Source organism: Myotis daubentonii, chromosome 5 (assembly GCF_963259705.1).
Source record: "Myotis daubentonii chromosome 5, mMyoDau2.1, whole genome shotgun sequence".
NCBI lineage: Eukaryota > Metazoa > Chordata > Mammalia > Chiroptera > Vespertilionidae > Myotis > Myotis daubentonii.
Window position 1 is genome coordinate 50,410,070 of NC_081844.1, and position 25,161 is coordinate 50,435,230.

At 41.3% G+C, this 25,161-nt stretch overlaps 1 protein-coding gene across 1 annotated transcript in view; it reads right to left on the minus strand.

Moving 5' to 3' along the window:
- Positions 1–2,253: 2,253 nt before the first annotated feature.
- The window catches only part of MARCHF1 (membrane associated ring-CH-type finger 1), a 369,429-nt gene continuing 346,521 nt past the window's right edge, over positions 2,254–25,161 (minus strand). Inside the window, 2 exon segments of the mRNA XM_059697760.1 lie at positions 2,254–4,022; positions 8,923–9,070. Coding sequence (XP_059553743.1) covers positions 3,715–4,022; positions 8,923–9,070 — 456 coding nt within the window. The 3' untranslated portion in view covers positions 2,254–3,714.

Below are 25,161 nucleotides of genomic sequence, written 5' to 3' on the forward strand. Positions count from 1 at the left end.
TTTCATCTTTCTTAAAGTGTGAGTCCTACACCATTATTACATAACAACTACAATAATGATGATAATGAGTTTTAATAGCTCCACTTTGTTCCAAAATGTTCATTGGCAAGGCAAGGCTAGGTAAACTGGATCAGGCAGATGGGACAGTCTTCCCCATCTCACCCTAGTGACAGTGATGATAATGTCACTGCACTGATGAGCTAATTTCCCAACCAAAGACTCCCTGTTTGAGGAGGACCCAAAGACCTTTTGCACAAGATAAATGTAACTATGGGGCCATCTCTCTGGGACTGGAATCACAAGTACCAGCAGCTCAGAGTGAAGATTTAATCCTGGGGCATTCAGTATATATATATATACCTATCTTCTTTTAATTCTCCATTGCTCACTCAGGTTGATGGGATCGTTTCTGTTTTTTTTTTCTATTTTGGTTTGTGTTTGTACTTAAGCTTCATGGCCCTTTGCACTTCACTTTTAAAAAGATACTTGAATCTTAATTCTTTATAATTTAATCTTTGGTCCTATATAATAAAAGTGGCAGTTCTTTAAAAAAAATTAACAGCATAAAGCTATGTGATTTGATGTATGGGATGGATAATACCACAGATTCATGATTATAAGAATCCAAAGTTCTGAACAGAACTGTCAGCTCATTCTTCAATGACAGTCCTTTGTTTCAATTCCATTTTATTTCTTCCATGAACGGGGACACGTGCTTTGGAAAAATCGTCATCCTGGAGAGCAGCGCTTCTCTTTGAAGGGTATATCCAGTCCACATAGGCCCTGTTACAAAGCCAAATCCTTCGAAAGGGCAAAGGCACCATTGCCACACAGAACATAAGAAAATAATCCACATTAGGTTTCAAGTGCACATAGTTATTTAGACTGAACCATAAACAGCCATTGCAGAAAAAGTTTTAAAAAGATTTAAATTCAGGAGTTCAGGGTTCAAAACGGTCAGAAGAATAGCAGAATAAAATACTGACTTTTAACCTGCTAGGAAGCTCTATTATTTTCTCATTTCAAAAAAAGTCAAAGCCTGTACAAGTTCATGTTGAGAATTTAGGTATGGTTTTAAGGTAATACCCTATCATCTTTTGTCATTCATACAGTAATGCTCACCTTTACTTTTCATCCCAGAAAGGTGTTCTTAGTGTTGAGGGAAGCCCTTAATACACGAGGCCTTATTTTAGCCAGTCACCTGCCACTGTGAAATGAGCTATGCACTGATCTATTTTGCCTAGGTCTGCACAGTATATAAACAGTATTTGTGGTGCTAACAATCCTTTTCTTTCCAGAGCAAACAAAAGAGAAATCATTTCTTTGTTTGCTGGTGGCTAGATTTTTCCATCCAGGAATATTTGTAAACAGCATGTTGCCATCTCTAAACCATAGGAAACATGGATTAGTAAAAAGCTTAGGAAAATTAACAGTTCAGTTGAATCAAGGTTAATCCCTTGGGTGGAGGGGGGGCATGGAGTTTAGTTTGTTTAGGTCCTTATTTTTTATTACTAGTACACCGTTTATGTCCTTATTTGTACAGAAATTTTGGTTCAGGTTAATTACCTCAACTTTGTTTTCTCATTGCCTTTATTCCACATCCCTGTAATACGTTTTAAGAAAGATGAGTTTCAAACCTTTTGTTTCCAGCCTGAATGAGAATATTTTCTCATGTATGTACATGAATACACACACACAGGGTAGACATTGTTTCCCTTTATTTCTAGGAATCGGGACTGTTGGATTCAGTGTCAGCCACTACTAATAGTCATCTTTCTCATTAAAAGGTTATTTCTTTCCCCGTTTTCCTATGATAATCAGTGAAGAACAAGCACACGGATAATTACAAAGTGCGTCAATGTGATACCCGGATTTGTGCAATGCGATACCCATGCTTTGGTTCTTATGGCCATCACGGTTGCCTTTTCACAATAATAAATATGACAGCTAACAAAAATAAATCACCTCTTTAAAATGTAAGACATCTTTTTTGACAGGCCACTATATCTATAATCATTAGTCTAGCTCACTGCAACATAATTCACACCAGTTTTACATGAATATGCAAAGAACACAATAATCAACTGAACTGTCAAACCTAAACAACTCAATTTATTACTTATCACAAAATCTGTTGAATGTTTTTGCTTCCCAGCTGAGCAAGGGAAATACTGTCAGCTTTTAAAAATAGAGTTGAAATGCTTAACTATTCATCTGTCAGGTTGACACATTGTATGGATTTTTTTTTTAAAAAAAAAGCCTTACACATTTGACTTAATAACAAAATATTTAATTGTTATTTTCCCCTTCAGAAGTGCTAGCAAACAAGTTCCTTTCAGAACCTTGCCCCGGGTAGATGGCTGTATCTTTCTATACTTTCGTTTTTTTCATCCTTTAGTGACTTTGTCTAACTTTTCAACCAGCCTATTTAATTTGATTAATTTAGTGCTTTGTAAAATTATAACATTTGTGAGACTGAATGAAAGAGTGAATTAAGCTGCTGTTTTGAAGTATTCAACTGTTGAATGAATCAGAGGCTCTGTCTCCAAGTTTAGGGCTGTGCTAAGCCAATATAGTTAATTCAAATTGAGATATGCTGTAAGGATAAAGTACAAACGGAATTTCAAAGACTTGGTTCATAAAAAGAGATGTAAACTACCTCAATAATTTTTTATTGAGATTAGGGAGAGAAACATTGATTTGTTGTTCAATTATTTATGCATTCATTGGTTGATTCTTGTATGTGCCCTGACCAGGGATCAAACCTGTGGGACCATGCTCTAACCAGCTGAGCTACCCAGCCAGAGTCAATAATTTTTAATATTGATAATATGTTGAAATAACTTGAATACATAGGGTCAAATAAAAGACATTCTCAAAATTCCACTTATTTTCTTTTAAAAGCTTCTAATGGGGCTGCTAGAAAAATTTAAATTTACATAGGTAGCCTGCACTTGTAGCTCACATTACACTTCTGCTACACTACACTGTTTTAGAGGGTCCAGATAAAATATGGAACCTGAGACTTGATTTCAACTTAATGTGGATATTTAACAGCCAAATAACCCCTCCCCCCAAATCTCTGAAAATCTTTTGTTCACCATTTAAATAGAATTCCAAGTTAATATCTTCAAATACACACTGTGTCTTTTAAAATCATGCATCTGTCAAAACAACTGGACTGCACTAACCATCAAGTTCTGTTCTCCGTCAAAGTGTGAATATCAAAGATGCATCCTCCGAGTGTGCTTCTGATGTGCCTGAGGGGCAATGCGGACAATTCAAGCTTAAAACCAACTAGGCTTGCTATTTCCAGACGAGATAGTTAACATCACGAGGCCTTAGAAGAAATACACATTGCAATTCAAGTCTGTGTTCTTAAACTCTCCCCTGCTACTGTGAAGACTCGTGTGCCCATTTGGTCTGATGATGAACATTGCCTGAAAGTATTCCTTGCTCCGGCGACTTTTAATCCTTTCAGAGACGACTCTTCAGCAAACTTGTCACGTTTCCGTATCACTTCAGACTCTGTTTTATGGGGTCTTATCATTTGGTGTCTTCTCCTCCTTTCCTTTCTGAGCCAAATAAGGGAAACGAGTCAGTGAGAGAAGGGAGAAGATACAGAAAGTGAGTAATTCAGGATCATCTCTGTCATTTGTTGTGGCCGAGGGTTAGAAAGATCTTCTTTGAAGGAACTCCCACCTGTTGTATCAGTCACACTGGCATCACTTCCGGAGGGCTGTCTTCTGCGGGGGGCAGGGAGGGCAGGGAATTTGGACCCGTTTGTGACACAGGCACCACGACCGCATCCTTGGTGTCCATGTTGACGCTACACGAGAAGCTCTTCTCCTGCTTTTTGGCAGTGTCCGGGCAGTTCTGCACAAAGATTACACGGTTGTAGGCCTTCAGCCTGCGCCACAGCTGGACGTAGGCTTTACACTGTACATACATGAAGACGAGACCTCCTGTGAAGCCGATGGCCACCACTACCAGTTTTGTCCAGAATGGCCATTCTAGAACACCTTGAAGCAAAAAGAGAGAGAATGTTACCAATGTACTTGGTAATCTTTCTCCATGACCCCTTCAAAAGACCATGCCTGCCTGCTGTGGCTCAGTGGTTGTGCGTGGACCCATAAACCAGGAGGTCGTGGTTGGATTCCCCATCAGGGCACGTGCCCAGGTTGCTGGCTCCATCCCCAGTAAGGGGCGTGCAGGAGGCAGCCGATCAATGATTCTCTCATCATTGATGTTTCCACCTCTCCCTCTCCCTTCCTCTCTCGGAAATCAATAAAAACATTTTAAAATAATTGTGGGTAAAGAATTGATTGCTATATAAGTGTTGTGGATAAGAATTATAACCTGAATTGCTTAATTGCTTCCAAATATTCTAAAGATGTTAAAATTGTATGTGAAGAAATTCTCTTTCCTACCTCCGTAATGATCTCATTTTCCACCTATTATCAAGTGATCAGATACTACATTAGACTTTTGATATGTACTTTGACATTTATTCCTTATAGCTAAATCTTTAAGGAGGACAGTGAACATAGTGAAAGAATCAGAATTTAAAATCCTTTTTAACAAGGTAAAGTAATAGATTTATGAGATTGTACCTACAAGTCTGCCTCCCCACCTTCATTCCCTTAAAAGAGAGAGAGAGGGGAGGGGTGGGGGAGGAGAAAGAAGATACCACATCTCACCAGAGAAGGAGAATTCCTAAGTGCAGACATACATAAAATTTAGGATTGTAGTCACTTTAGTCAAAGTTTAATAAGATTTTTATTTTGTTACTGAGAACCACCACTTTCCTCTCCCCCAACCCCAATATGGCCAAAATAGTGTCATCTAAACATGTTTTCAATGTAAAAATCATTAATATGTTTATTATACAGCAAAAGATAAAGGCTGCATCCCTTAAAAATGGAGGTAATACTAGTCTTAACCTCATGGGGTTTTAGTGTGGATTAAATGAATTAATAGTTCTTGACACACAGAAACTGCTACAAGAATGTAAATTTGTTTTTGTTGCCGAGTGATTTAAGTGCTACCCATCTTTGGCTGGCTTAATGGGTTGTAGATAAAGAGCAAAACTTTCACTGTGCCTATAATAACACATTTTTACTGCACTGAGTGTCACTCTTTGGATGTCCCACCGGGACTCCAGGCAATGAAAACCAGGAGTCCTGGGAAGGAGGCAGTCCCGCTGGCTGCCAGCCAAGCCCCCAGCGTCTGTCAGCACTGCACCTCCTCACCTGTGCCCCTGGGCATGCCTTGCAATTCTAATTCCCTTCGTGGAGAACAGCTCAGAAATCTCACTAAAGGTTAGCTGAAGGTCCTGAAATACTTAAGTGGCAACTCTGTGTATTGTGTTTGATAGGAAACACGCTAAACCTTCAGGCCACAATGACAATGGCTTGAAAAGTGGGATGTACCCACTGGCCCCTCTCAGACTCATATCTTTGTAAGTCCCATTGGGTAAACCACAAGATCCCAGGTTGGTGTTTATGATATAGCTGCAGATGAGGCAAATGACTGATTTCCTCATCTTTAAAACTGACCTCTAAGGTCTCTTCCAACTTTTAAGTTCCAATTCTCCTATCTTACGTAGCAGGTCACGTGACTGGAGGCACATGGGGTGTGTTGGAAAAGCCTTCCTGAGTCCCCAACAGCAGAAGAGAACCTGTCTCACTGCACAGCCGCAGAACCAATGCAATAGTTATAAAAAGCACCCCATTGTTAAGTTGGGGTCTTTCAGCTGCGTGCTGAGGTTATATACAGTTACAAAATGTGTTTGTATAATGGTGTGTATGGCTGATAAGACTGGGAGGTGGTTTTCTTCACTTTTATCCTGGTTGCTTCTCTCCAGCTGGTATATTATTTTAAAAAAGAAAGAAGTAAAAAAAAAGGAAGGAACAAAGAAGAAGTTTTACATATTTATAACCTTTTCCTTGTTTCAAGGGTAATACTCATAGAGAGTAAACGGGCATGATATATGTGCCTTATTGTATAAACACAAAGTTTCTATTTATCTGAAGCAAGGCCAGGTTCATGGTGTCTTTGAAAAATGAATCATAAAAAGAACCTTTGGAGGTTAGGGTTAGTTTTACAAATGAGGACACTGAGCTTCTGAGTGACTAATGGTTTTGTTCACCATAACTAGCCAGAGACCAAGGTGAAACTAGAAGCCTGGCCTTTGACAACCAGCCCAAGTCAGTGCTTATCACATTTAGATTGTTAACAACAGCAGCACATGTAATTAATTTTGAAAGGAATCATTTAAACACAAATCCTGAAAAAATATTTTATGGATTGCAGGGAAGTGATCTTGAACACATACGCTAAACAGATGCTAAGAGCCACAGTTGTTATCTGCTGGACTCAGCCGCAGCCAGCAAAGATTTTGGAGCCTCTACTAATGCCAAACGCTCTCTGAATAATGAATCCTGGCCCCTGCCCTGGGGATACATAGAGGCTCACCAGTGAGTTATGCATGGGGAAAAAATCAATTGGTTATGCTCATCTTCTATGGTGCATACATTTAAAAAATTCTGGGCAACAATAAAATCTGTACTTCCAGTCTTTTTAAAACTGTTTTTTTTTTCTTGGTCTGTGTTTTTTTTTCAACACATAAGTAGTATACTGGAGGATTCTTCTAGAATATGTGAAGATAAGGTACAAAGAGCAACTGTTCTCTCAGAGTTGGCAACATGGGTAATTCAGGATATTAAAGTTTCAAGCACCATGTATTTTTATTTTATTTTTTACCCTTCACAGGTGACAGAGAGAAAGAGAGTGAGGTGAGAGAGCTATCTGGTGCATCATGCATATTTAATCTGAAAGAACAACCAGTTTAGAACAAGAAGGTTTTACCCAGCTGGTGTGGCTCAGTGGTTGAATGTTGAGCTATGAGCCAGGAGGTTCATTCCCCAGTTAGGGGGCATGCAAGAGGCAGCTGATCAATGATTCTCTCTCATCATTGGTGTTTCTATCTCTCTCTCCTTCCCCCTTCCTCTCTCAAATCAATAAAAATATATTGAACAACAACAACAACAAGGGTTTTTCCCCCCCTTCAGGATTGCTATTACAGTTCAAAAGATTTTCCTGATTTATAACCTCAATTCTGGGCAATTTATCCCTCTTCAAATATTTTTGAAGGTTTCTAAGATGGATGGAAAACATGTTGACTTTGAAATGATGCAGTTTTTTCCTTTTTAAAAAAAGGAGGTGTCCTTAATTTCCCCCTCACATGTGGCTGAAAGAGGACAGAAAGAGCCCTGTAGGCTCGTGTACCTGGACCAAATCGGGGTGACCCTTGGGAGAGGGCAAGGCCACAATGGGGCAAGTTCATGACTCCCAAACACCAAACTCCAAGTTAGACACCTACAGATATGAAGTCTCTGGCTATCCTGTCTGCCCTAGATTGCTAGGAAAACCCTGGAGTCGCGAGGTCGTATGTCGGGCACAGGAAGGTGGGGATGGTGGTGGAATGCCTCTGTTTTCCCATACATATGCAAGGCAATGTTTCTGGAGCATTGTCTGTGACTTGGCTTAGGCCAGTACCTGTACATATAGGGAACATGGACTTTTTTTTTTTTTAAAAGGCCCTACCTTCTAGGAAATTATTTAATAAGGACCTAATAGACATGCTTAAATCCAGCACCCCAGGAACAATGCATAATGTAGTTTTAAACAATGTAGTTTGACATAAATTGTATAGACATGAGTTAAGATTGAGCCGAAAAACAAACAAAACCTCACCCTGCCTGTGTTTCTAACCACAGCACTTTCTCTTTCAGAAGAGAGCAGCGGGATCTGTCACTCCGTCACCCCCCTCCTCGGCGCCTCACCCCCTTAAACTACATAAACCACATCCCAGGGCATCTGGCCAGGCCGCACAGTCCCTTTTACTGGCCCAGGTCCCCTTCTGCTTCTAGGCCGCCAGGAGGGCACATGTTGGTGCGCACTGCTGCCACCACGAGGGCAAGTGTGAGAATGCAACATCTTTCTGCTTTTATGAAACTGAAGAGCTATAGAAGTAACAAAGCTTTCCCTTTTAAAACTATTTTCCTCACTTCCTCTCATCTTTTTCTTTCTTTCATGTTCCTTCTTTTTTGAGGGAGATGAATAAACATTTCATAACCGTGCAAAGATACAGTTACCATCTGAACAATTTCTCCTTTCAAATTCACCAGGGGTTTAATTTTGTCCCCCCCCCCCCCCCCCCCCCCCCCCACCGCAGCGAGGAAAAGCGGGCTAGGGGACTCTTTCTCACTATTTTACCGGCTATGATTGAGGCGATATGGTAACACTTAGAGCCCAAGGAGAAACAGGTGGTACCTTCAGAAGTGAAGACAATCAATTTTAAACCACCGATGCACGTTAAATGTTAGAATTATGCCTTAATGACTTTTAAACACTCTTCTTTGCAGACTTGACAGTCAAACCTAGTATGTTTAAAATTTCAAACCACAATGCTAATCCTATCACATTACACAGTATTAAGTAACAAGCTATAACATTCTCTACCAGAGTATCATCTTATTCATGTTCTAAAAGAAGCAATGACTGGAATGAACTAAATAAAATAAAAAGGCCTTCCATTTTTACTACTATTTGCCTTTGCAAAGAAGGAAGAACCTGATGCTTATTCAGCTCCTGTGAAGTCTGGAGTGGTGGATGGCATACAAGTACTTCTCCCCACCAAGGTCTACATGGACTTCATTATCTCGCCTCTCCGCTTGGGACCCCATACATCTAATGCTTTAGAGCCAGAGCACGATTGGAGAAGACTCAGTTTCCAGTACTGGTTTTTGCTAGTGCATCATACATGAAGATCTAAACCGGGGAAATGGTTTTCCTACCCAGCTCTGGGTATTGTCATAGAATCCAAGAGAGAGAGAAAGAAAAGGAAGGTGCTCTTACCATTGTCATTGCCTTGCCTGATCTCCTCCGCTGTCCGATCTATTAATACATACAAGGACCACACCACACAGGTGATGGCGATGACGTGGAATGTGACAGAGCAGAATATTTTCCTCCTTTCGCTCGTGGTCATCTGTAGTTTCTCCCACTGCAATCAGAAACACATCGCATGAGACTGAGTTTCTAAGTAGGACATTTTGGCCCCCATTTACACCCCACACAGAGATCAGGATTGGAGGGAAAACATGAACTGTTTGCCTTGCCAGAGGACACTCATGTTCAAATTAGTCTTCATGTTTAGAAAGATTTGAAATCATAACCTGTGGCATTATAGGTAACTCGGATGAATATGAAAATGAAAACGATATTTTCCTAGTGTCCACATGAACTAAATCAAGTCATTTCTGTTTTGCTAGCCTATAGTTTTCTTGCCCTGTAGCATGAATGGATACTTGTAATATTTTTAGAAAAAAATTTCCTCCCAGGGTTCTGCATCTCACTTCTTTGCGGCACTAGGTTACAAGTACTAGTAGCAATAAATGATTTCTTCTTGGATGACTATGTAACCTGAGACAGTGTTACATTTTTTAATGTATAAATCCAACAAAATAGTTGAATGGCTGTGAGAGGAAGTCAACATGGGTTCACAAGTCTTCTAGAAAACACCACTTTTGTTATCTGGGCAACGTGAGAAAACCAGTGGAGGCCCCTCTTAGAGCAGTCTTGATTTTCCACAGTCACTACGAGTACAATGGCTACCCCCCAGTCACCCCCTGCGCAGGGAGTTGAGGGCTGCTGACTCCGTCAGGGGGTGGTGGTGGGGGGAACTATTGTTAGAGTCACACATGAAGGGTTATATGAGAGAATGTGTCCATTGTTAACTTAAAAAATATTTTTATTTTTTGAGAGAGAGAGAGAGAGAGAGAGAGAGAGAGAGAGAGAGAGAGAGAGAGAAAGGGAGAGAAACATCCATGTGAGAGCCGAACATCAATCTGCTGCCTCCTGCACACCCCCTACCAGGGATTGAGCCCTGACCAGGAATCAAACCAGCAACCTTTAGGTGGACAGGGCCCCGCCCAACCAACCAAGCCACACCAGCCAGAGCAAGTCCATTATTAACTTGGAAGAAATAGAACCTCAAATGAAATGGCGATGCTTTGACAGCTAGGGTACCACTTTGCGTGAGGAACTGATTTTGTTTTTCTTTGCATTATTGCTGTGGGAAAATCCAATCACGATTTTACTAGAGGTGACGTCATGGGCTAAGCTTTCAATACTCTGTGATTCTTCCCTTCTTTATTGACAGTGCTCTTGTTAAAGCAAAATCTTTAGAACTTCGAAGACCCCCCACCCCCACATAAAATTCCAGGCACAACCCAATAGAACACAAGAGGGCATCCATTACGGCCCATGCCCTGGCTCCGAGACGTGGGTGAAGTCCTTTAACCTCGCTAGGCCCACTCGCCTCGTCATAAGATGCGAACTGTGTCCGAGGTTACGACAGAGCACTTTGGGGAGAGGATGTCCTTGTTTTCTTTGTTAACAGGCCAGTAATTCGACGAGGGTCGGCATTGTGCCCAGAGCAGAGCTGCTTTCCCGCCTTCCCTGGCAGAGGCGGACAGTGGCTGTTTGCCAACAACGAGAGATGAGCCGCTCTCTACGGGCATATGGAGTTTTTCCATCCGGACCTGGAATTGCCCCTTCCCCCTCTCCTTCCTTTCCTCTTCTCTGCTCCCTGGAATTCATCGTTACCAGTGAGAGTCCCAGCAGTCACCTTGCAGCCTGGAGGACAGCCTTGCGCATTGGGGAGACCTCAGCCCGATGAGCAACAGCCCCGCCACCGCTGCCACTCACACGCCAGGAAAACACAGCCCCATCTGATTGAGCCAGATTTCCCAGGACGCTGCTACTTGCTGTCAAAGCCATTGCTGATCAGTGACTGAGGCAGATGCTCCCTACTTCTCTTCCAGGATATGACGCTTAAGATCCTATCGTTTCTTTTCGAGGAGGGCACAGTACTTCAAGTCCGATCATGAGGCTCCAGAAAAGCTTCTTAGAGAAAACAATGCTTTATTTACAAACCACCATCCGTTTCTCGCCCCTCACTGGCCAATCAGCACAGTTTTCTTTATAAGGGTCTGTTAGAGCCAATGGATAATTCATACTTCATCTCGTACTTTCTTTCTCATAAAACTACATTTTAGATAGTAGGCCACGTAGATAACAGAGCGATCTTAGTACTGGGGCTAGGGGAAAACCACATGCTTCAATATCGAATCTATTGTTAATTAACCAATACTGAATTGAAAAATAAATCTTAGTATGGGTATCTCGGCTTTCACAGGTAAGCCTGATTTTTAAAAATTCGTTTTGTTATTGATCTATTGCAATATTAATCTGAGTAATCCGTATAAGTATAGAATTGATTATCATTTGGTGATAGCATTTTGTGATTTAGTAACTATTTCTTTTTTTTTTTTTACATATATTTTATTGATTTTTTACAGAGAGGAAGGGAGAGAGATAGAGAGTTAGAAACATCGATGAGAGAGAAACATCGATCAGCTGCCTCCTGCACATCTCCCACTGGGGATGTGCCCGCAACCCAGGTACATGCCCTTGACCGGAATCGAACCTGGGACCTTTCAGTCCGCAGGCCGACGCTCTATCCACTGAGCCAAACCGGTTTCGGCTAGTAACTATTTCTTGCATCACCTCTGTATTCAGTAGGACCAAATACACAGTGCAGGATGCTGCAGAAAAGCAGCTTTCATTCTAAGTGTTCCAAGTGGGTGAGAATACCCTCAGTAACAAAATATGCGTATCAAATCAACCCTCAATCATAAAACTGGCTGTAGGGGGAAAAATCCATAAAAAGGGGTCTTCTTAAATTTGAGGAGAATTTTGATGCCGCGGCTGAAACACATTCTTCCAAATTAATGAACCTCAGATAGGAAAGTATCAGGGGCTGGCAAGGATGGACCACGTCAGGTAAAGACTTCTAGTTCCAACAGTAGAAATTCTGAAGTTGTCACTTCCCAATCTCAGGAGTATTTTAAAAAGAGAAGTGCAAATGGACCGTCTAACTTTCCTACTTTATAAATCCTGCAGGGACTACTCAGGAATTCACTGACAGCACACAGGGAAATGTGGTATCACAGCGCCCTCCTCTGCACAATCCAGTTACTGCAAACTATCGTCAGCACAAGGCATCACCAGAAACCAGTGTTTGGTAAAATCTCAGACATATGGACTAATTTGGGCAAGGGGCTGTCGGTTAAAGCCAAAAGTCCGTTATATCATAAAGTAGGTTTTCCAAATGCAAATGTCAAAAGTGACAAATTAGTTAGTTTACCTGTTTTTACTTATGTAGACCTTTTTGTGTAATTAAAATGAAGTATACAGGGAAAGTTTAATTTCACAGAAAACTTTTCTATATGTATTACAGCAATTTTAAATTTGTACTGAATAGAGCTAGTAAATGTTTGTACCCACCAGTCACTGAGAGTAAACAAATGTACACGGCTGGGGCGTGGCTTAGTGCACGTGGGAACTTTGTGGGCACACATTAAAACTGTGGCAGAAAGCCACAACAGGAGACGACAGAACCAATGATCCCGCGTGTGATGCCGTGTCACCACGTGGTAACCATTCAGTCTGATCACAAGCTAATCATCTGGTGTGATTACATGCCAATCATTCAGCTGATCATTCGCCAAACATTGTCTACGACTGGTGACTCTTGGATTTTAACATGTAGACTATAGTTGCAGATATGTAATATTTATTTATGTCGGTGAAATTACTAAAGCATTTTTCCAACATATGGCCTATTTGCTAAAATTTGTTAAAAATAGCAGTGTATTAATAACAAAAATATAACCTGTGAATTTAATTACAAGCAAATCTTCGTTAAAAGCATTTTAAAATTAACAGGGTGTTAATTTTCACCAATGGCACATGGGTTGGAAATTTTGTCTGTTAAATCCAAAGTCCGTTAAATTGAGGTCTGCAAAATCGAGGGTTTACTGTATTTTATAAAATGTTCATCCATCTCCTTGCATTTTCAGGTTTGTATACAAAGTGTGGACAAGTTTTATAAGCCTACACAGGGAGGAATGGATGGAGAAGGCAAGGACAGAATTCTTATTTTAACAAAGATGTCACAAAAGGGCCTGAGCTTAATATTTGGGATGCTGACATTCAGTAAGAGTTCACAAAAGATTTTGTGTTGGGAAAGTGATAAAATGCACATAAGCATTTGTGCTCCCCTGCCCGGTTTTACAAAATAACGTGTGCTTATGCCCTGTGACCACGTGTATGACATTGACCCCTGTGACCTCTGCAGGCAGGGCTAATTGGGGAGTGGAGCCTCATAGGGTGCTGGCAGCACCACCTGGCGCCTGTTAGAGTAGCAAATTCTCAAGCTCCTCCTTGAAATGAAATGGTCCTCAGTTGGCTCTGCCCTGCAGTGGATGCAGCGCAGCTCTCTGACAAGACAGCAACCTCATGTTCACTGGCCACCCACAGGGAACCAGGGCCATGGCCTTTCCTATGTAGGGGATTTATGAGTAAAATATCGGCCGTCAAATCCCTCTGTTTTAAGGTGACACATGTCTCTCCAAGTGGTGTCAGTGAAGCTGATGGAAATGCTAAGACTGAGCAGCGAGGGCAGGGCACGCACCCAGCACACCACCCAGCTTTCCATAACCCTTCACACTGCCAGCTCCCCCCTGCCCCCGCCGGTCACCCAGGTCTCTTTACACCTTCACAATGGGGCACACGCTAAGGTGGGCAAGGCCAGTTTCATGCAGTGGTCTCTGGCCTTGCTTTAGGACAGTGGTTCTCAACCTGTGGGTCGCGACCCCTTTGGGGGTCGAACGACCCTTTCACAGGGGTCGCCTAAGACCATCGGAAAACACACATATAATTACATATTGTTTTTGTGATTAATCACTATGCTTTAATTATGTTCAATTTGTAACAATGAAATTGGGGGTCACCACAACATGAAGAACTGTATTAAAGGGTCGCGGCATTAGGAAGGTTGAGAACCACTGCTTTAGGATTTATAATCTCTGGGCCTCTGGTAGCTAGCTGGTTTATTGTTCTTGGCCTTTGGTCTCTTGCAGAAACCCCTCAATAGTAGAAAGGATTAAACGGAACTTTGTTATGCATTAGAAATAGTTGTAGAGGAGTTGCAGAGATGTAAAGTACAGCATCGGGAATACAGTCAACAATATCCTAATAACGATGTATGGGGCCAGGGAGGTACTTGAAATATCGGGGAGACCACTCTGTAAGGTATGTGCTTGTCTAACCACTCTGCTGTAAATCTGAAACTAATACAGAATAATATTGGATATAAACTGTTATTGGAAAAAAGAAGTATGCTACTGTATTTGTCTGAAAAGATTTCCACATTGGAGCAAATATTGTTTCTGTGAAAATTTGGTGCAGGTTTTCTAATTTAAATTACTTGTATTCATATTCCGTCCTGAAACATAAATCCAAAAAATACTGCTTAATGAGAATACTTTTTAAATGTTTGTACCAATGAAGAACAAACTCAGTTTATTTGCACAATATCAAAACACAGGAGATAGGGACTGCTTAACTTTATCCACTTTCTTTTCTTCCTTGACACTTCCAGCTCCGTTAACAACCAAAAGAACCAGCATGATCAGCAAATCTATGTAGTGCTAGAGCAAACAATTACCACCAGGTGGCGCCAAGCCCAAACTATTGCTAATACGAGCAATAGTGATCTTTCGGGTTCTTTTTTGTTTTGTTTTTCCATTTTCAACCAGACTCAGGAGCTCCCAGCTAGCCAGCTGCTCCCGATCACTTCATCAGCGCCGCATAAATGCAAAATCACATTTTAACTGTTTAAAATTTTCTGACCCTCCCTGCTTATCACATTATGGTGGAGTTTAACTGTATGTGAGTGACAACAATAGACAGAATAGGGAGTCTAAGGTTTATTTCATTATCTATATGCTTAAGTAAGAGATATTGTGCTAGAGGATAACAAGTAAATCCTAAAAAAAATTCTGGGGCTTATAAAGTTGGCGAAGTTCCCAGAGGCCCCATGGGTCTGAGGCAGTGGTTCGTAGAGAGTGTTTCCCAGAAGCAAGCATTAACTTGGTTCTTTTTCATGTTGATTAAATAAGGAGCCCATTGGGCGGAGGCGCTAATCCCGAGGTGGCCTATGGTCCACATAAGCAAACAAACACCTAAGCCTGTAGCTCAGTTGGTTAGAGCATCATCCCAGATTCACCAAGGTTGAGGATTTGATCCCCGGTCAGGGCACATACAAGAATCAACCAATAAATGCGTAAATAAGTGGAACAATAAATCAGTGTGTCTCTCTACATCTCTCCAATCAATAATAATAACAAAAACCTCAGCCTATAAATGCCTGGAGGTTAAAAAATCAAAACCTAAGGAGAACCAATTGCAAACAGCCAACCAGGCTTTAAGCTCTCGCCAGTCAAATAATTTCCTTGCTCTGCTTCTGCACTTTCTCTGTAGGAGTCTTTCTCCGGGCTCCTGTGGCTGGAGCACTCCTAATTACTTCCGGTTTGACACTGGTTGATTCCAATTGATTTTTACTCAAGTAAACTCTTAAAAATTTAATATATTGTAGTTTGTCTTTTTTTAAAAAAAATATATTTTATTGATTTTTTACATAGAGGAAGGGAGAGAGATAGAGAGTTAGAAACATCGATGAGAGAGAAACATTGATCAGCTGCCTCCTGCACATCTCCCACTGGGGATGTGCCCGCAACCCAGGTACATGCCCTTGACCGGAATCGAACCTGGGACCTTTCAGTCCGCAGGCCAACGCTGTATCCACTGAGCCAAACCGGTTTTGGCTTGTCTTTTAATATTAGAAATGCAGTAATTTTGGGCCTCACATCAGACTTACCGAATCAGAAACTCTGATGGTGGCGCCCTGCAGTTTGTGTTTTATTTATTTATATTATGTTATTGATCTTTAGAGACAGAGGAAGGGAGAGGGAGAGAGAGAAACGTCGATGTGAGAGTGACACAGGGATTGGCTGCCTCCTGCACGCCCCCGACTGGGGATCTAGCCTGGAACCCGGATGTGTGCTCTGACCAGGAATCAAACCAGCAACCTTTTGGTGCCAGGGTTGCAGCTTGTGTTTTAATGAGCCCTCAGGTGACTCTAATGCAAACTAAATTTTGAGAATCACCTGCCTCATGAATGAGGCTTGGCAGAGTTGTATGGTGACTTCAGTGGAGTCTATATTAGAAGTAGCATTTGTTCCTCCCTAACAGCATCAGTAGTCCGGGCAAGGAAAATCAACAAACCAGTTTTATTACCTGGCTTTAATCAACCTGCAATATGTCAGGTTAAGTAAACACAAAATCAGTAAATTTGTTTGGAGTTAGCTCATTAAACACTAAAACAAATTGTTTCATTTTTTTAATTCCACTTTTCAAATTAGCGTTTATGTACATTAGATTTTACATAAGCCTATTAAAATCTAGTTTTCTGGTTACAATTTCAAATACTTTGAGAGAGAACCAAACAACAGACTTTTAAACATTTATAAGTAGTGATTCTTGAGACCTAATGAATCCTAAATTCATAAATATGCCTATAGTAAATAATGTCCCTCTTAGAAGTGGATTAAAGAACCCTGGGGAAAATGTGACCTCTTCAGACTTTTAAATATTGGCTACCGTCTGATGACAGGTAGGAAATAAGAAAGCCAGGCTGAGATGGAGATGGTGGGCAGTTCCCTGATTACTTAAGTGCTTACTGGGGATCAAAAATCAGAAATTGTACGTGATGCAAACTTTTCTCTTAGTAGAATTACAAATAGCAATGTACATGGATCTCTTGGTTTTCTTCCCCCCATCACTATTTATCCCCCCCATGCCTCCTTCTACCTCCCTGCCCCCCGCAATCACCACAGTTGTCTGTGTCCATGAGTTCTTTCCTTTTTTTTTGCTCAATCCCCCCACACCCTCAACCCAACCCCCAACCTTCCCCTCCACAGCTGTCAGCCTGCTTCCTATCTATGACTCTGTCTCTACTTTGTTACATTACATTCCACACATGAATGAAATTATATGGTACTTGTCTTTCTCTAACTGGCTTATTTCATTTAGGATAATGCTCTCCAGGTCCCCCCATGCTGTCACAAAGGGTAAAGTTTTTTCTTTGGTATGGCTAAGTAGTATTCCATTGTGTAGATGTACCACAGCTCTTTTATCCACTCATCTTCTGATGTGCACTTGGGCTGCTTCCAAATCTTGGCTATTGTAAATGATGCTGCAATGAACAGAGGGGTGCATATATTCTTTCAAATTAGTGTTTTGGGTTTCTTCCGATAAATTCCCGGAAGTGGAATTGCTGAGTTGTAAGGCAATTCCATTTTTAATTGTTTGAGGAACCTCATACTGTTTTTCATTGTGGCTGCACCAGCCTGCATTCCACTAACAATAGTGCACGAGGGTTCCCTTTTCTCCACATCCTCACCAGCACTTGTTGTTTGTTGATTTACTGATGATAGCCATTCTGACAGGTGTGAGGCTTAGTTACTAAGAGCCCAAACCTCAAACGTTATATACATAAATGCACTGGGAGTCTGCTGGTTACCTCCTGGAAACATCTCCTTCCCCCTAAAGTTCTCTCTTCCACCAATAATAATGATTTGGCATCTTTCCGACATGGCCCAATGAGAGGGGATGTCCTATTTCGGGTTGAATGCAGCTGCTCTGCTTCTCTTGAGAGCAGGACAGAGGAATGGGTCTGCATTGCACCAGCGTTGGGACCCACGACCAAACAAACAGGGAGCGTGAGCAGTGCGGGCTGGACCGAGTGCCTAGATGAATCTGTGAGGTGTCAGTACCTGTAGGATTAACAACGACCATCAGTGCAGTCTGAGCACATGTTGACCTGGGGTTGGGAAGCAGCCACTGATACCCAGGCTGGGATGAGAGGGAACACTGTACATGGCAGTCTTACTGAGAAAGGGTTTCTAAATTTTCCTGCAAAGAGAAGGAATAGTTGGGAACCTGGAGTCAATGACTACATTTTGCCACCCCTCAGTCTGTCTCCTGTGGCACCCAGAGACGCTGGGTAACAGGCCTGACCTGAACATGGAGGGGAATAATGATGACTGTTATTCAGTTCTGAGAGTCCTTTAGAATTAAAAGGAGTTGTCAGCCTTGGCTGTCTTAACAGAACCCTCTGGGGAGCTAGTTCCCAATGCACACCCCCGGGGCCTGGCTGAATCCGCCACTGAGGCATCAGCTGGGCAGTTCCACAGTGTGCTCTGTCTGGAATCCGAGGCGGACTTGTTAAAAACAAGGGCTCTGGGTTCAAACTCTGACTCCGCCGCTCTGTGCTGTGATTTTGGGTGATCTAGGCACATGGTCCAGCCCTCACTCTTCACGCTCCCCGTTTGTAGCACCTATTTTACAGGGTCAAGTTTGGGAGAGTTAATACATGTGATTACAGGACAGTATCAGGCACTTAGAATTCAATAAATGCTTATCATAACCGGGAACCTGCAGCACACATCCAATTGGACTTGATTGTCTTTATCTTCACGTTGATAACATCACTGGAGGATGGAGAAAGGATGAGTCCGGATTTGTTCATCCAGAACTAAGGCAGCCAAAGCCCCCTTTTCCTCCCAACCCCCGTCTATTTTCCAAGTATGAATAAACTTCTGTGAATAATGAATCTCATAGTAGGGAAACATAGTCTATTTTTGTTAACTGTAAGTGGCCGAGTTACTGTGCATATACTAGATAGATTCAGTTAAGAGACTGCACAATTATAGCTTTTTTGGGGGTTAGGATTGAAAAAATATGTGTCACAGGTTATAATCTATGCCCAGTAAGTTTTCATTCTTTTTGTCTGGAAATTTAATTCGAAATGCTATGTAAAGACTTCCCAAAGAAATACAGTACTGTTCTGAGGGACAGTTTTCACGGAACGTTGAACAAGGACTCAAAATGCCAGACCCCAGGAAGCATCCCTGTGAGTGTGTGGACTATACAATGTCTCCCCAGAGTAACGCAGGACATGAGAGGGGGCCTGGTTCAAAGGTCCAGAAACGTGCCCCAGGCACCTTTATCTAGCTGCCTTACTGACCGCAAAGCCCAAGAAGCTCCCGAGAATAGATAAGAAGATGAAATGGCTTTCTCCTCAAAGTAATTAATTTGGGTTTGATGAAGACTCAATATTTGCTTTTCTTTCTTTTTTTTGAGGCCAACTGATATAATAGTACCTTACTGAGAGACCTCACATCACTGTAGTTATGAAAGTACTTAGAAAAACCCGGTTGAGTAGAAAGGTAGAGGTGTTAAAATGGCAAATTCAACTTACGACAAAAATCCAATTACGATTGAAATGCCATTTTAAAGCTTTAAAAACAGGTGCACTTATTTATTTTTATTTAAAAATATATTTTATTGATTTTTTACATAGAGGAAGGGAGAGGGATAGAGAGTTAGGAACATCGATCAGCTGCCTCCTGCACACCTACTACTGGGGATGTGCCAGCAACCAAGGTACATGCCCTTGACCAGAATCAAACCTGGGACCTTTCAGTCTGCAGGCTGATATTCTATCCACTGAGCCAAACCAGTTAGGGCAACAGGTGCACTTATTTAAAGAAATAGTAAACACATGTTGTATTGAAACGCTTGTTTACAGTGGGAGCTATCAGTTACTAAGAACTGTGGCTCAGTGCTGTTGCAGACAGAGGTTTCAACTACCAGATGAGAAGTTGTCCAAATGCAGACACAGTAGAATCAGAGGCCAAAAGATCATAGAAGATGTTACAAAACAACACAACACAAAAACAAAAAAACAGGGGGAGTGGGGACATGTGGAGAGAAGCAGAGGATCAGGGTGGCAGGTGAGGAAAGAAGCACAGTGACAATCAGGTGATCCAGGCCAGAAGCCACAGAGAGGCCCTGGGGCACTGGGATTGGGGTGAGAGCCCGGGCAGGAAATTGCAACTGTCTTAGGGCAGATGACCTACCTCCTTAAGCTCTAGTTTTCTCATTGGTAAAATTGGGATAATGACACTATCTCTTGTACATGGTTGTGGATAAAATTATACGAGACAATACCCATCAATAGTTAGCACAGAGCAAGCCCTCAAGTAAACCAGGAGTTCCTAACTGGTTTATGAAACAGTCTTACATGATTCATAGATGTTTTATTAGACCCAGATGGGGCTTTAGAAAATTATAACTATTTTTTAATTCCTTGAAATGGAACAAATTCAGTGTGCCTTAGTCCCAGTATTCTCTTTGCCCACTTTACTCATTCATAGTACTTGCTGGTGCCTGTGAGTAACTGAATTTGTGTCCCTTGAAGTATTAGCAGTGATAAGCAGGGTTTTCCAGAGACATAGTAGCCACGATGTGTGAAACAGGCACCCAAAGTTTTGGGGATCTTGAAAAGAGCTGTGGGTATTAGAAGCCAACATGTAGAGGTGTCAGAGGGCCACCAGGTACTAAAAAGTGCCCAGAGGGAGCAACCAGAAAGATCTAGGTTATTGTTCTGAAACTGTCCTGTGAGAATATCAAGCTGACTGATATAAATTCTCTAAAAATACTGTGGCCAGTAAATTCAAAGTTACTAAAATATTTGTAAAAAGCAGATTCGCTCTATTATTCTGTCGACCTTATCAGGATTAACATTTTCTCTTCTAGACAATATATGTAAGTTGCATACCACATATATATCTAGATATTTGTGAATCTGACATTGTATGAAACCATTTTCTTATAAACCTTTCCTGATTTCCCATCGTTTCCCTTCAAGGAATTTATGAGATGGGATTTCTTAAAAGTTTTGAGGAAGGTATTTATAATATAGAAAAACAAACCAAGAATAACCCCCCCCCCCCAAAAAAAAAAACCAAAACAAACAAACACGAGTAAAATCACCCACTAGAGGGTGCAATAATATCACACATAATGATTGGAGAAAAAAGGAAAGATGAACAAATACTTATTTTATAGGTCTGTCTAGCAGGGAGATGCTATGTGGTAGTTAGGCACATCTGCATTGAAATTGCCATGGTAACAGTTAAAATAGCAAATTCCTAGGCTTTGTCTAGATCCGGATCTGGGGGCGGGCTTATGAATCGGCATTCTTAATGAACACACCAAGTGATTTTTACGTATGCTGAAGTTTGCAAACTATTTCCCCGAGGAGAGAAAAATCCAGGCAACTATTTTAGAGATAAGTTCTAATTTATAATCCTTTTTCACAAAAGTGAAAATATTTCCTCCCCCCCTCAAAAAAAAAACCCCACCCAAATCTGAGTTGATGAATATGTTGTCCTGTAAGAACACAAATTACTTAAAGACTTAATAGATGCGTTTAAACAAAGTTTCTTTTAAAATATCTTAACGAACACGGGGTGTTCTGTTTTCCTTTGAAGGTTATGGTGACAAATATTATCTCTGGAAGAGATATCAGTCTGTGACTGCTTCAGGCACGTTGAATCAGCAGAAAATCGATGGTGCGGTCCATGGAATACTTAATTACGGACTGTGACTTCATAAAGAAAACAAAGAACAATCGGATTACATTTCATCAGATGGCATATTCCCTCTTCTCTCGAGATTGAAGTCCTTGCTTGGGACTGATGCAATTGCCCCTGCCACCTGCGATGTCCTTTCTCAAGCCCATTTCTATTCCCGTTGTGTGTTCCTCTCTTCCTGCTGCTTCGTGAATACCCACAGCACCTGTGGGGTCTACAGGGGCCTGTTGTCACCCTTCGTGCTTAAATAAGAGCCTTGCAGTGGAGGAGGAAGTACCCAACCACCAAGGAAAATCATAGAGACTGGAAACATTAGAAAATGCCGAAAAAGACTCACTTTTATTCCCTTGTTTTCTAGAAGAAACTGAGGCCCAGGAAATGGAATGGATTTGACCAGGGTAACATTGTAAGTGATGGGCAGGTGTGTTTTTCTCTAGTTTTACTGAGTAGATTGTCTTCCATTCAGGAGCTAATTAGTGAAGTATCACAACATACCAGATGCTTCCTAGGAGTCAGGGAACAACACAGGCAAGATTCCTGATTTTGGATATAACAAAATGCGGAGACAAAGAAACAGGACAAAATTGTCAATGGAAGATATAGAGTTCAGAACCACACTTTTAAGGTCTCTCAAGAACTGTTTAGAAGCTGTCGATAAACTTAATGAGATCTACACGAAAACTAATAAGACCCTCGATCTTATATTGGGGAACCAACGAGAAATTAAGCATACACGGACTGAAATAACGAATATTATACAGACGCCCGACAGCAGACCAGAGGAGCGCAAGAATCAAGTCAATGATTTGAAATGCGAGGAAGCAAAAAACATCCAACCGGAAAAGCAAAATGAAAAAAGAATCCAAAAATGCGAGGATAGTGTAAGGAGCCTCTGGGACAGCTTCAAGCGTACCAACATCAGAATTATAGGGGTGCCAGAAGATGAGAGAGAGCAAGATATTGAAAACCTATTTGAAGAAATAATGACAGAAAACTTCCCCCACCTGGTGAAAGAAATGGACTTACAGGTCCAAGAAGCGCGGAGAACCCCAAACAAAAGGAATCCAAAGAGGACCACACCAAGACACATCATAATTAAAATGCCAAGAGCAAAAGATAAAGAGAGAATCTTAAAAACAGCAAGAGAAAGAAACTCAGTTACCTACAAGGGAATACCCATACGACTGTCAGCTGATTTCTCAACAGAAACTTTGCAGGCCAGAAGGGAATGGCAAGAAATATTCAAAGTGATGAATACCAAGAACCTACAACCAAGATTACTTTATCCAGCAAAGCTATCATTCAGAATTGAAGGTCAGATAAAGAGCTTCACAGATAAGGAAAAGCTAAAGGAGTTCATCACCACCAAACCAGGATTATATGAAATGCTGAAAGGTATCCTTTAAGAAGAGGAAGAGGAAGAAAAAGGTAAAGATACACATTATGAACAACAAATATGCATCTATCAACAAGTGAATCTAAGAATCAAGTGAATTAATAATCTGATGAACAGAATGAACTGTTGATTATAATAGAATCAGGGACATAGAAAGGGAATGGACTGACTATTCTTGCGGGGGAAAGGGGTGTGGGAGATGTGGGAAGAGACTGGACAAAAATCGTGCACCTATGGATGAGGACAGTGGGTGGGGAGTGAGGGCGGAGGGTGGGGCGGAAACTGGGAGGAGGGGAGTTATGGGGGGAAAAAAAAGAGGAACAAATGTAATAATCTGAACAATAAAGATTTAATTAAAAAAAAAGTGATAAAAATGCAAAAAAAAAAAAAGATTCCTGATTTTGTGATGTTTACTATTACATTAGTGTCATAATCGTGCGTTTGTTGGAACAGGGGGCTGTATAACTTCCCTTCAACAAGAGACGATGGGCTTTGATCCCACCCCTTCCCCCACTGGTCTTTCACTGTAGGTGTGTGTGTATGCATGTGTGTGTTTAGTTGTCTTTCTAAAATATTCCTTTGGGTAGCAGCAAAGGAAAGAGAAGTTTCTCCGTGGAATCTCTGTTATACAATTCTACTGACAGTCCTATTGTCAATGCTTACTTTCATGGCTCAAAAAAAAAAATTCTTGCCACCTATTTCCAACTTGCTTTAATAATGCTGTCATGTCTGAACATTGCAGGTAATGTGATTGGGCTGAGTTTTGTTGTTGTTGTTGTTATTGTTTTATTTTACTATCAGTCTTTTAGCAACATAACATTTTGAAATAAATCTCAAACAGATTTAAGTTATATATTAAGAGGCAACTTCAGCTAAAAGGGCAACCAATAAAGCTTTAATCTAACTACTGATTCAAATTTTGTATATAATAATTCAACTATAATGCAAATAAAACGAATAGCTATAGTCTATATATTAAAATCAGTTTTATCAGTACTCTGACATCAAGCGTAATTAATTGGCTTGATATAAACTTGATCTGGCATTTTAGAGACAGCCTTTGCTAAGAATTTTGTCCTAGCCCTAGCCGGATTGGATCAGCGGTTTGAGCATCAGCCCATGGACTGAGGGTCGCAGAGCGTGTACCTGAGTTGCAGGCTCATTCCTTGGTCTGGCATGTGCGGGAGGCAGCCAATTGGGATATGTGTGTCTCTCTCTGCCCCTCCTTTCCACTCTCTAAAAATCCATGAAAAAAAAACATCCTCGGATGAGGATTAACAACAAATTTTTTTCCCTAAAACTGAAGACATTTTTTTTAAGAGCAGAGTTCTTCCAAGTTTCCAGAGGTATACATTCCCTAAATTTTATGTAAGAGTATTGTTTGTATTTTCTTTTTCTGGGGAGAGGTCCATAATGTTCATTGGATTCTCAACAAGGTTGGAGACACTTTCCAGATTAAAAGCCCTGGCTTTAAACTGCTCTCCCTTGAATTGCTTTAACAGTAATATAACTTCTTACAAAATAGGGAAGCGCCGGGTCAGGGGAGGGAAGAAGGTACATATTCTCTCCACAGGCTGGAAATGAAACTTGTGGTTCAGGGGCTCGACATTGTTAAACAAAAATGTGAACTCCCATGGCTAAATGGCTTTTGTAAAGAAAGGGTTTATGAGACCACTGCGGACCTAGAGGGTATGACATTAAGTGACAGACAAATACCATATGATTTCACTTATATGTGGAATCCAAAGAACAAAATAAATGACCAAACAACCCAGAAACAGACTCATAGATACAGAGAACAAACTGAAGGTTGCCAGAGGAGACGAGGGTTCGGGGAAAAGGTGAGAAAGGTGAAGGGATTGAGAAGTATAGATTGGTAGTTACAAAATAATCAGAGGGAGTCAAGTCAATAATACTATAACAGCCATGGACGGTGCTAGCGTGATGCTAGACTCCCCGGGGGATCATTTTGTAAGTTATGTAAATGTTTAGCCACTGTGCTGTACACCTGAAACTAATATGACATAATATTGAATGTCAACTGTAATTGGGGGAGGGAGGACAGACCTGTGTGGGAGCCTAAACCAGCAGCAGCCTGGCTGGGTAGAAACAACAGCATGCCGTGGTCCGGAAGTTCTGCAGTATTTTCTCCATCAAGGAGGGGGAGAGAGGTGTAAGCCATTCTGAAACGATCTGCATTAGCTGTAGCAAAAGGGATGGGGCAGGTGACACGGTCAGCTCCGGGCTGGGCACAGCAGGGCCCGAAAAGCTAATGTGTCCCTCAGAAGT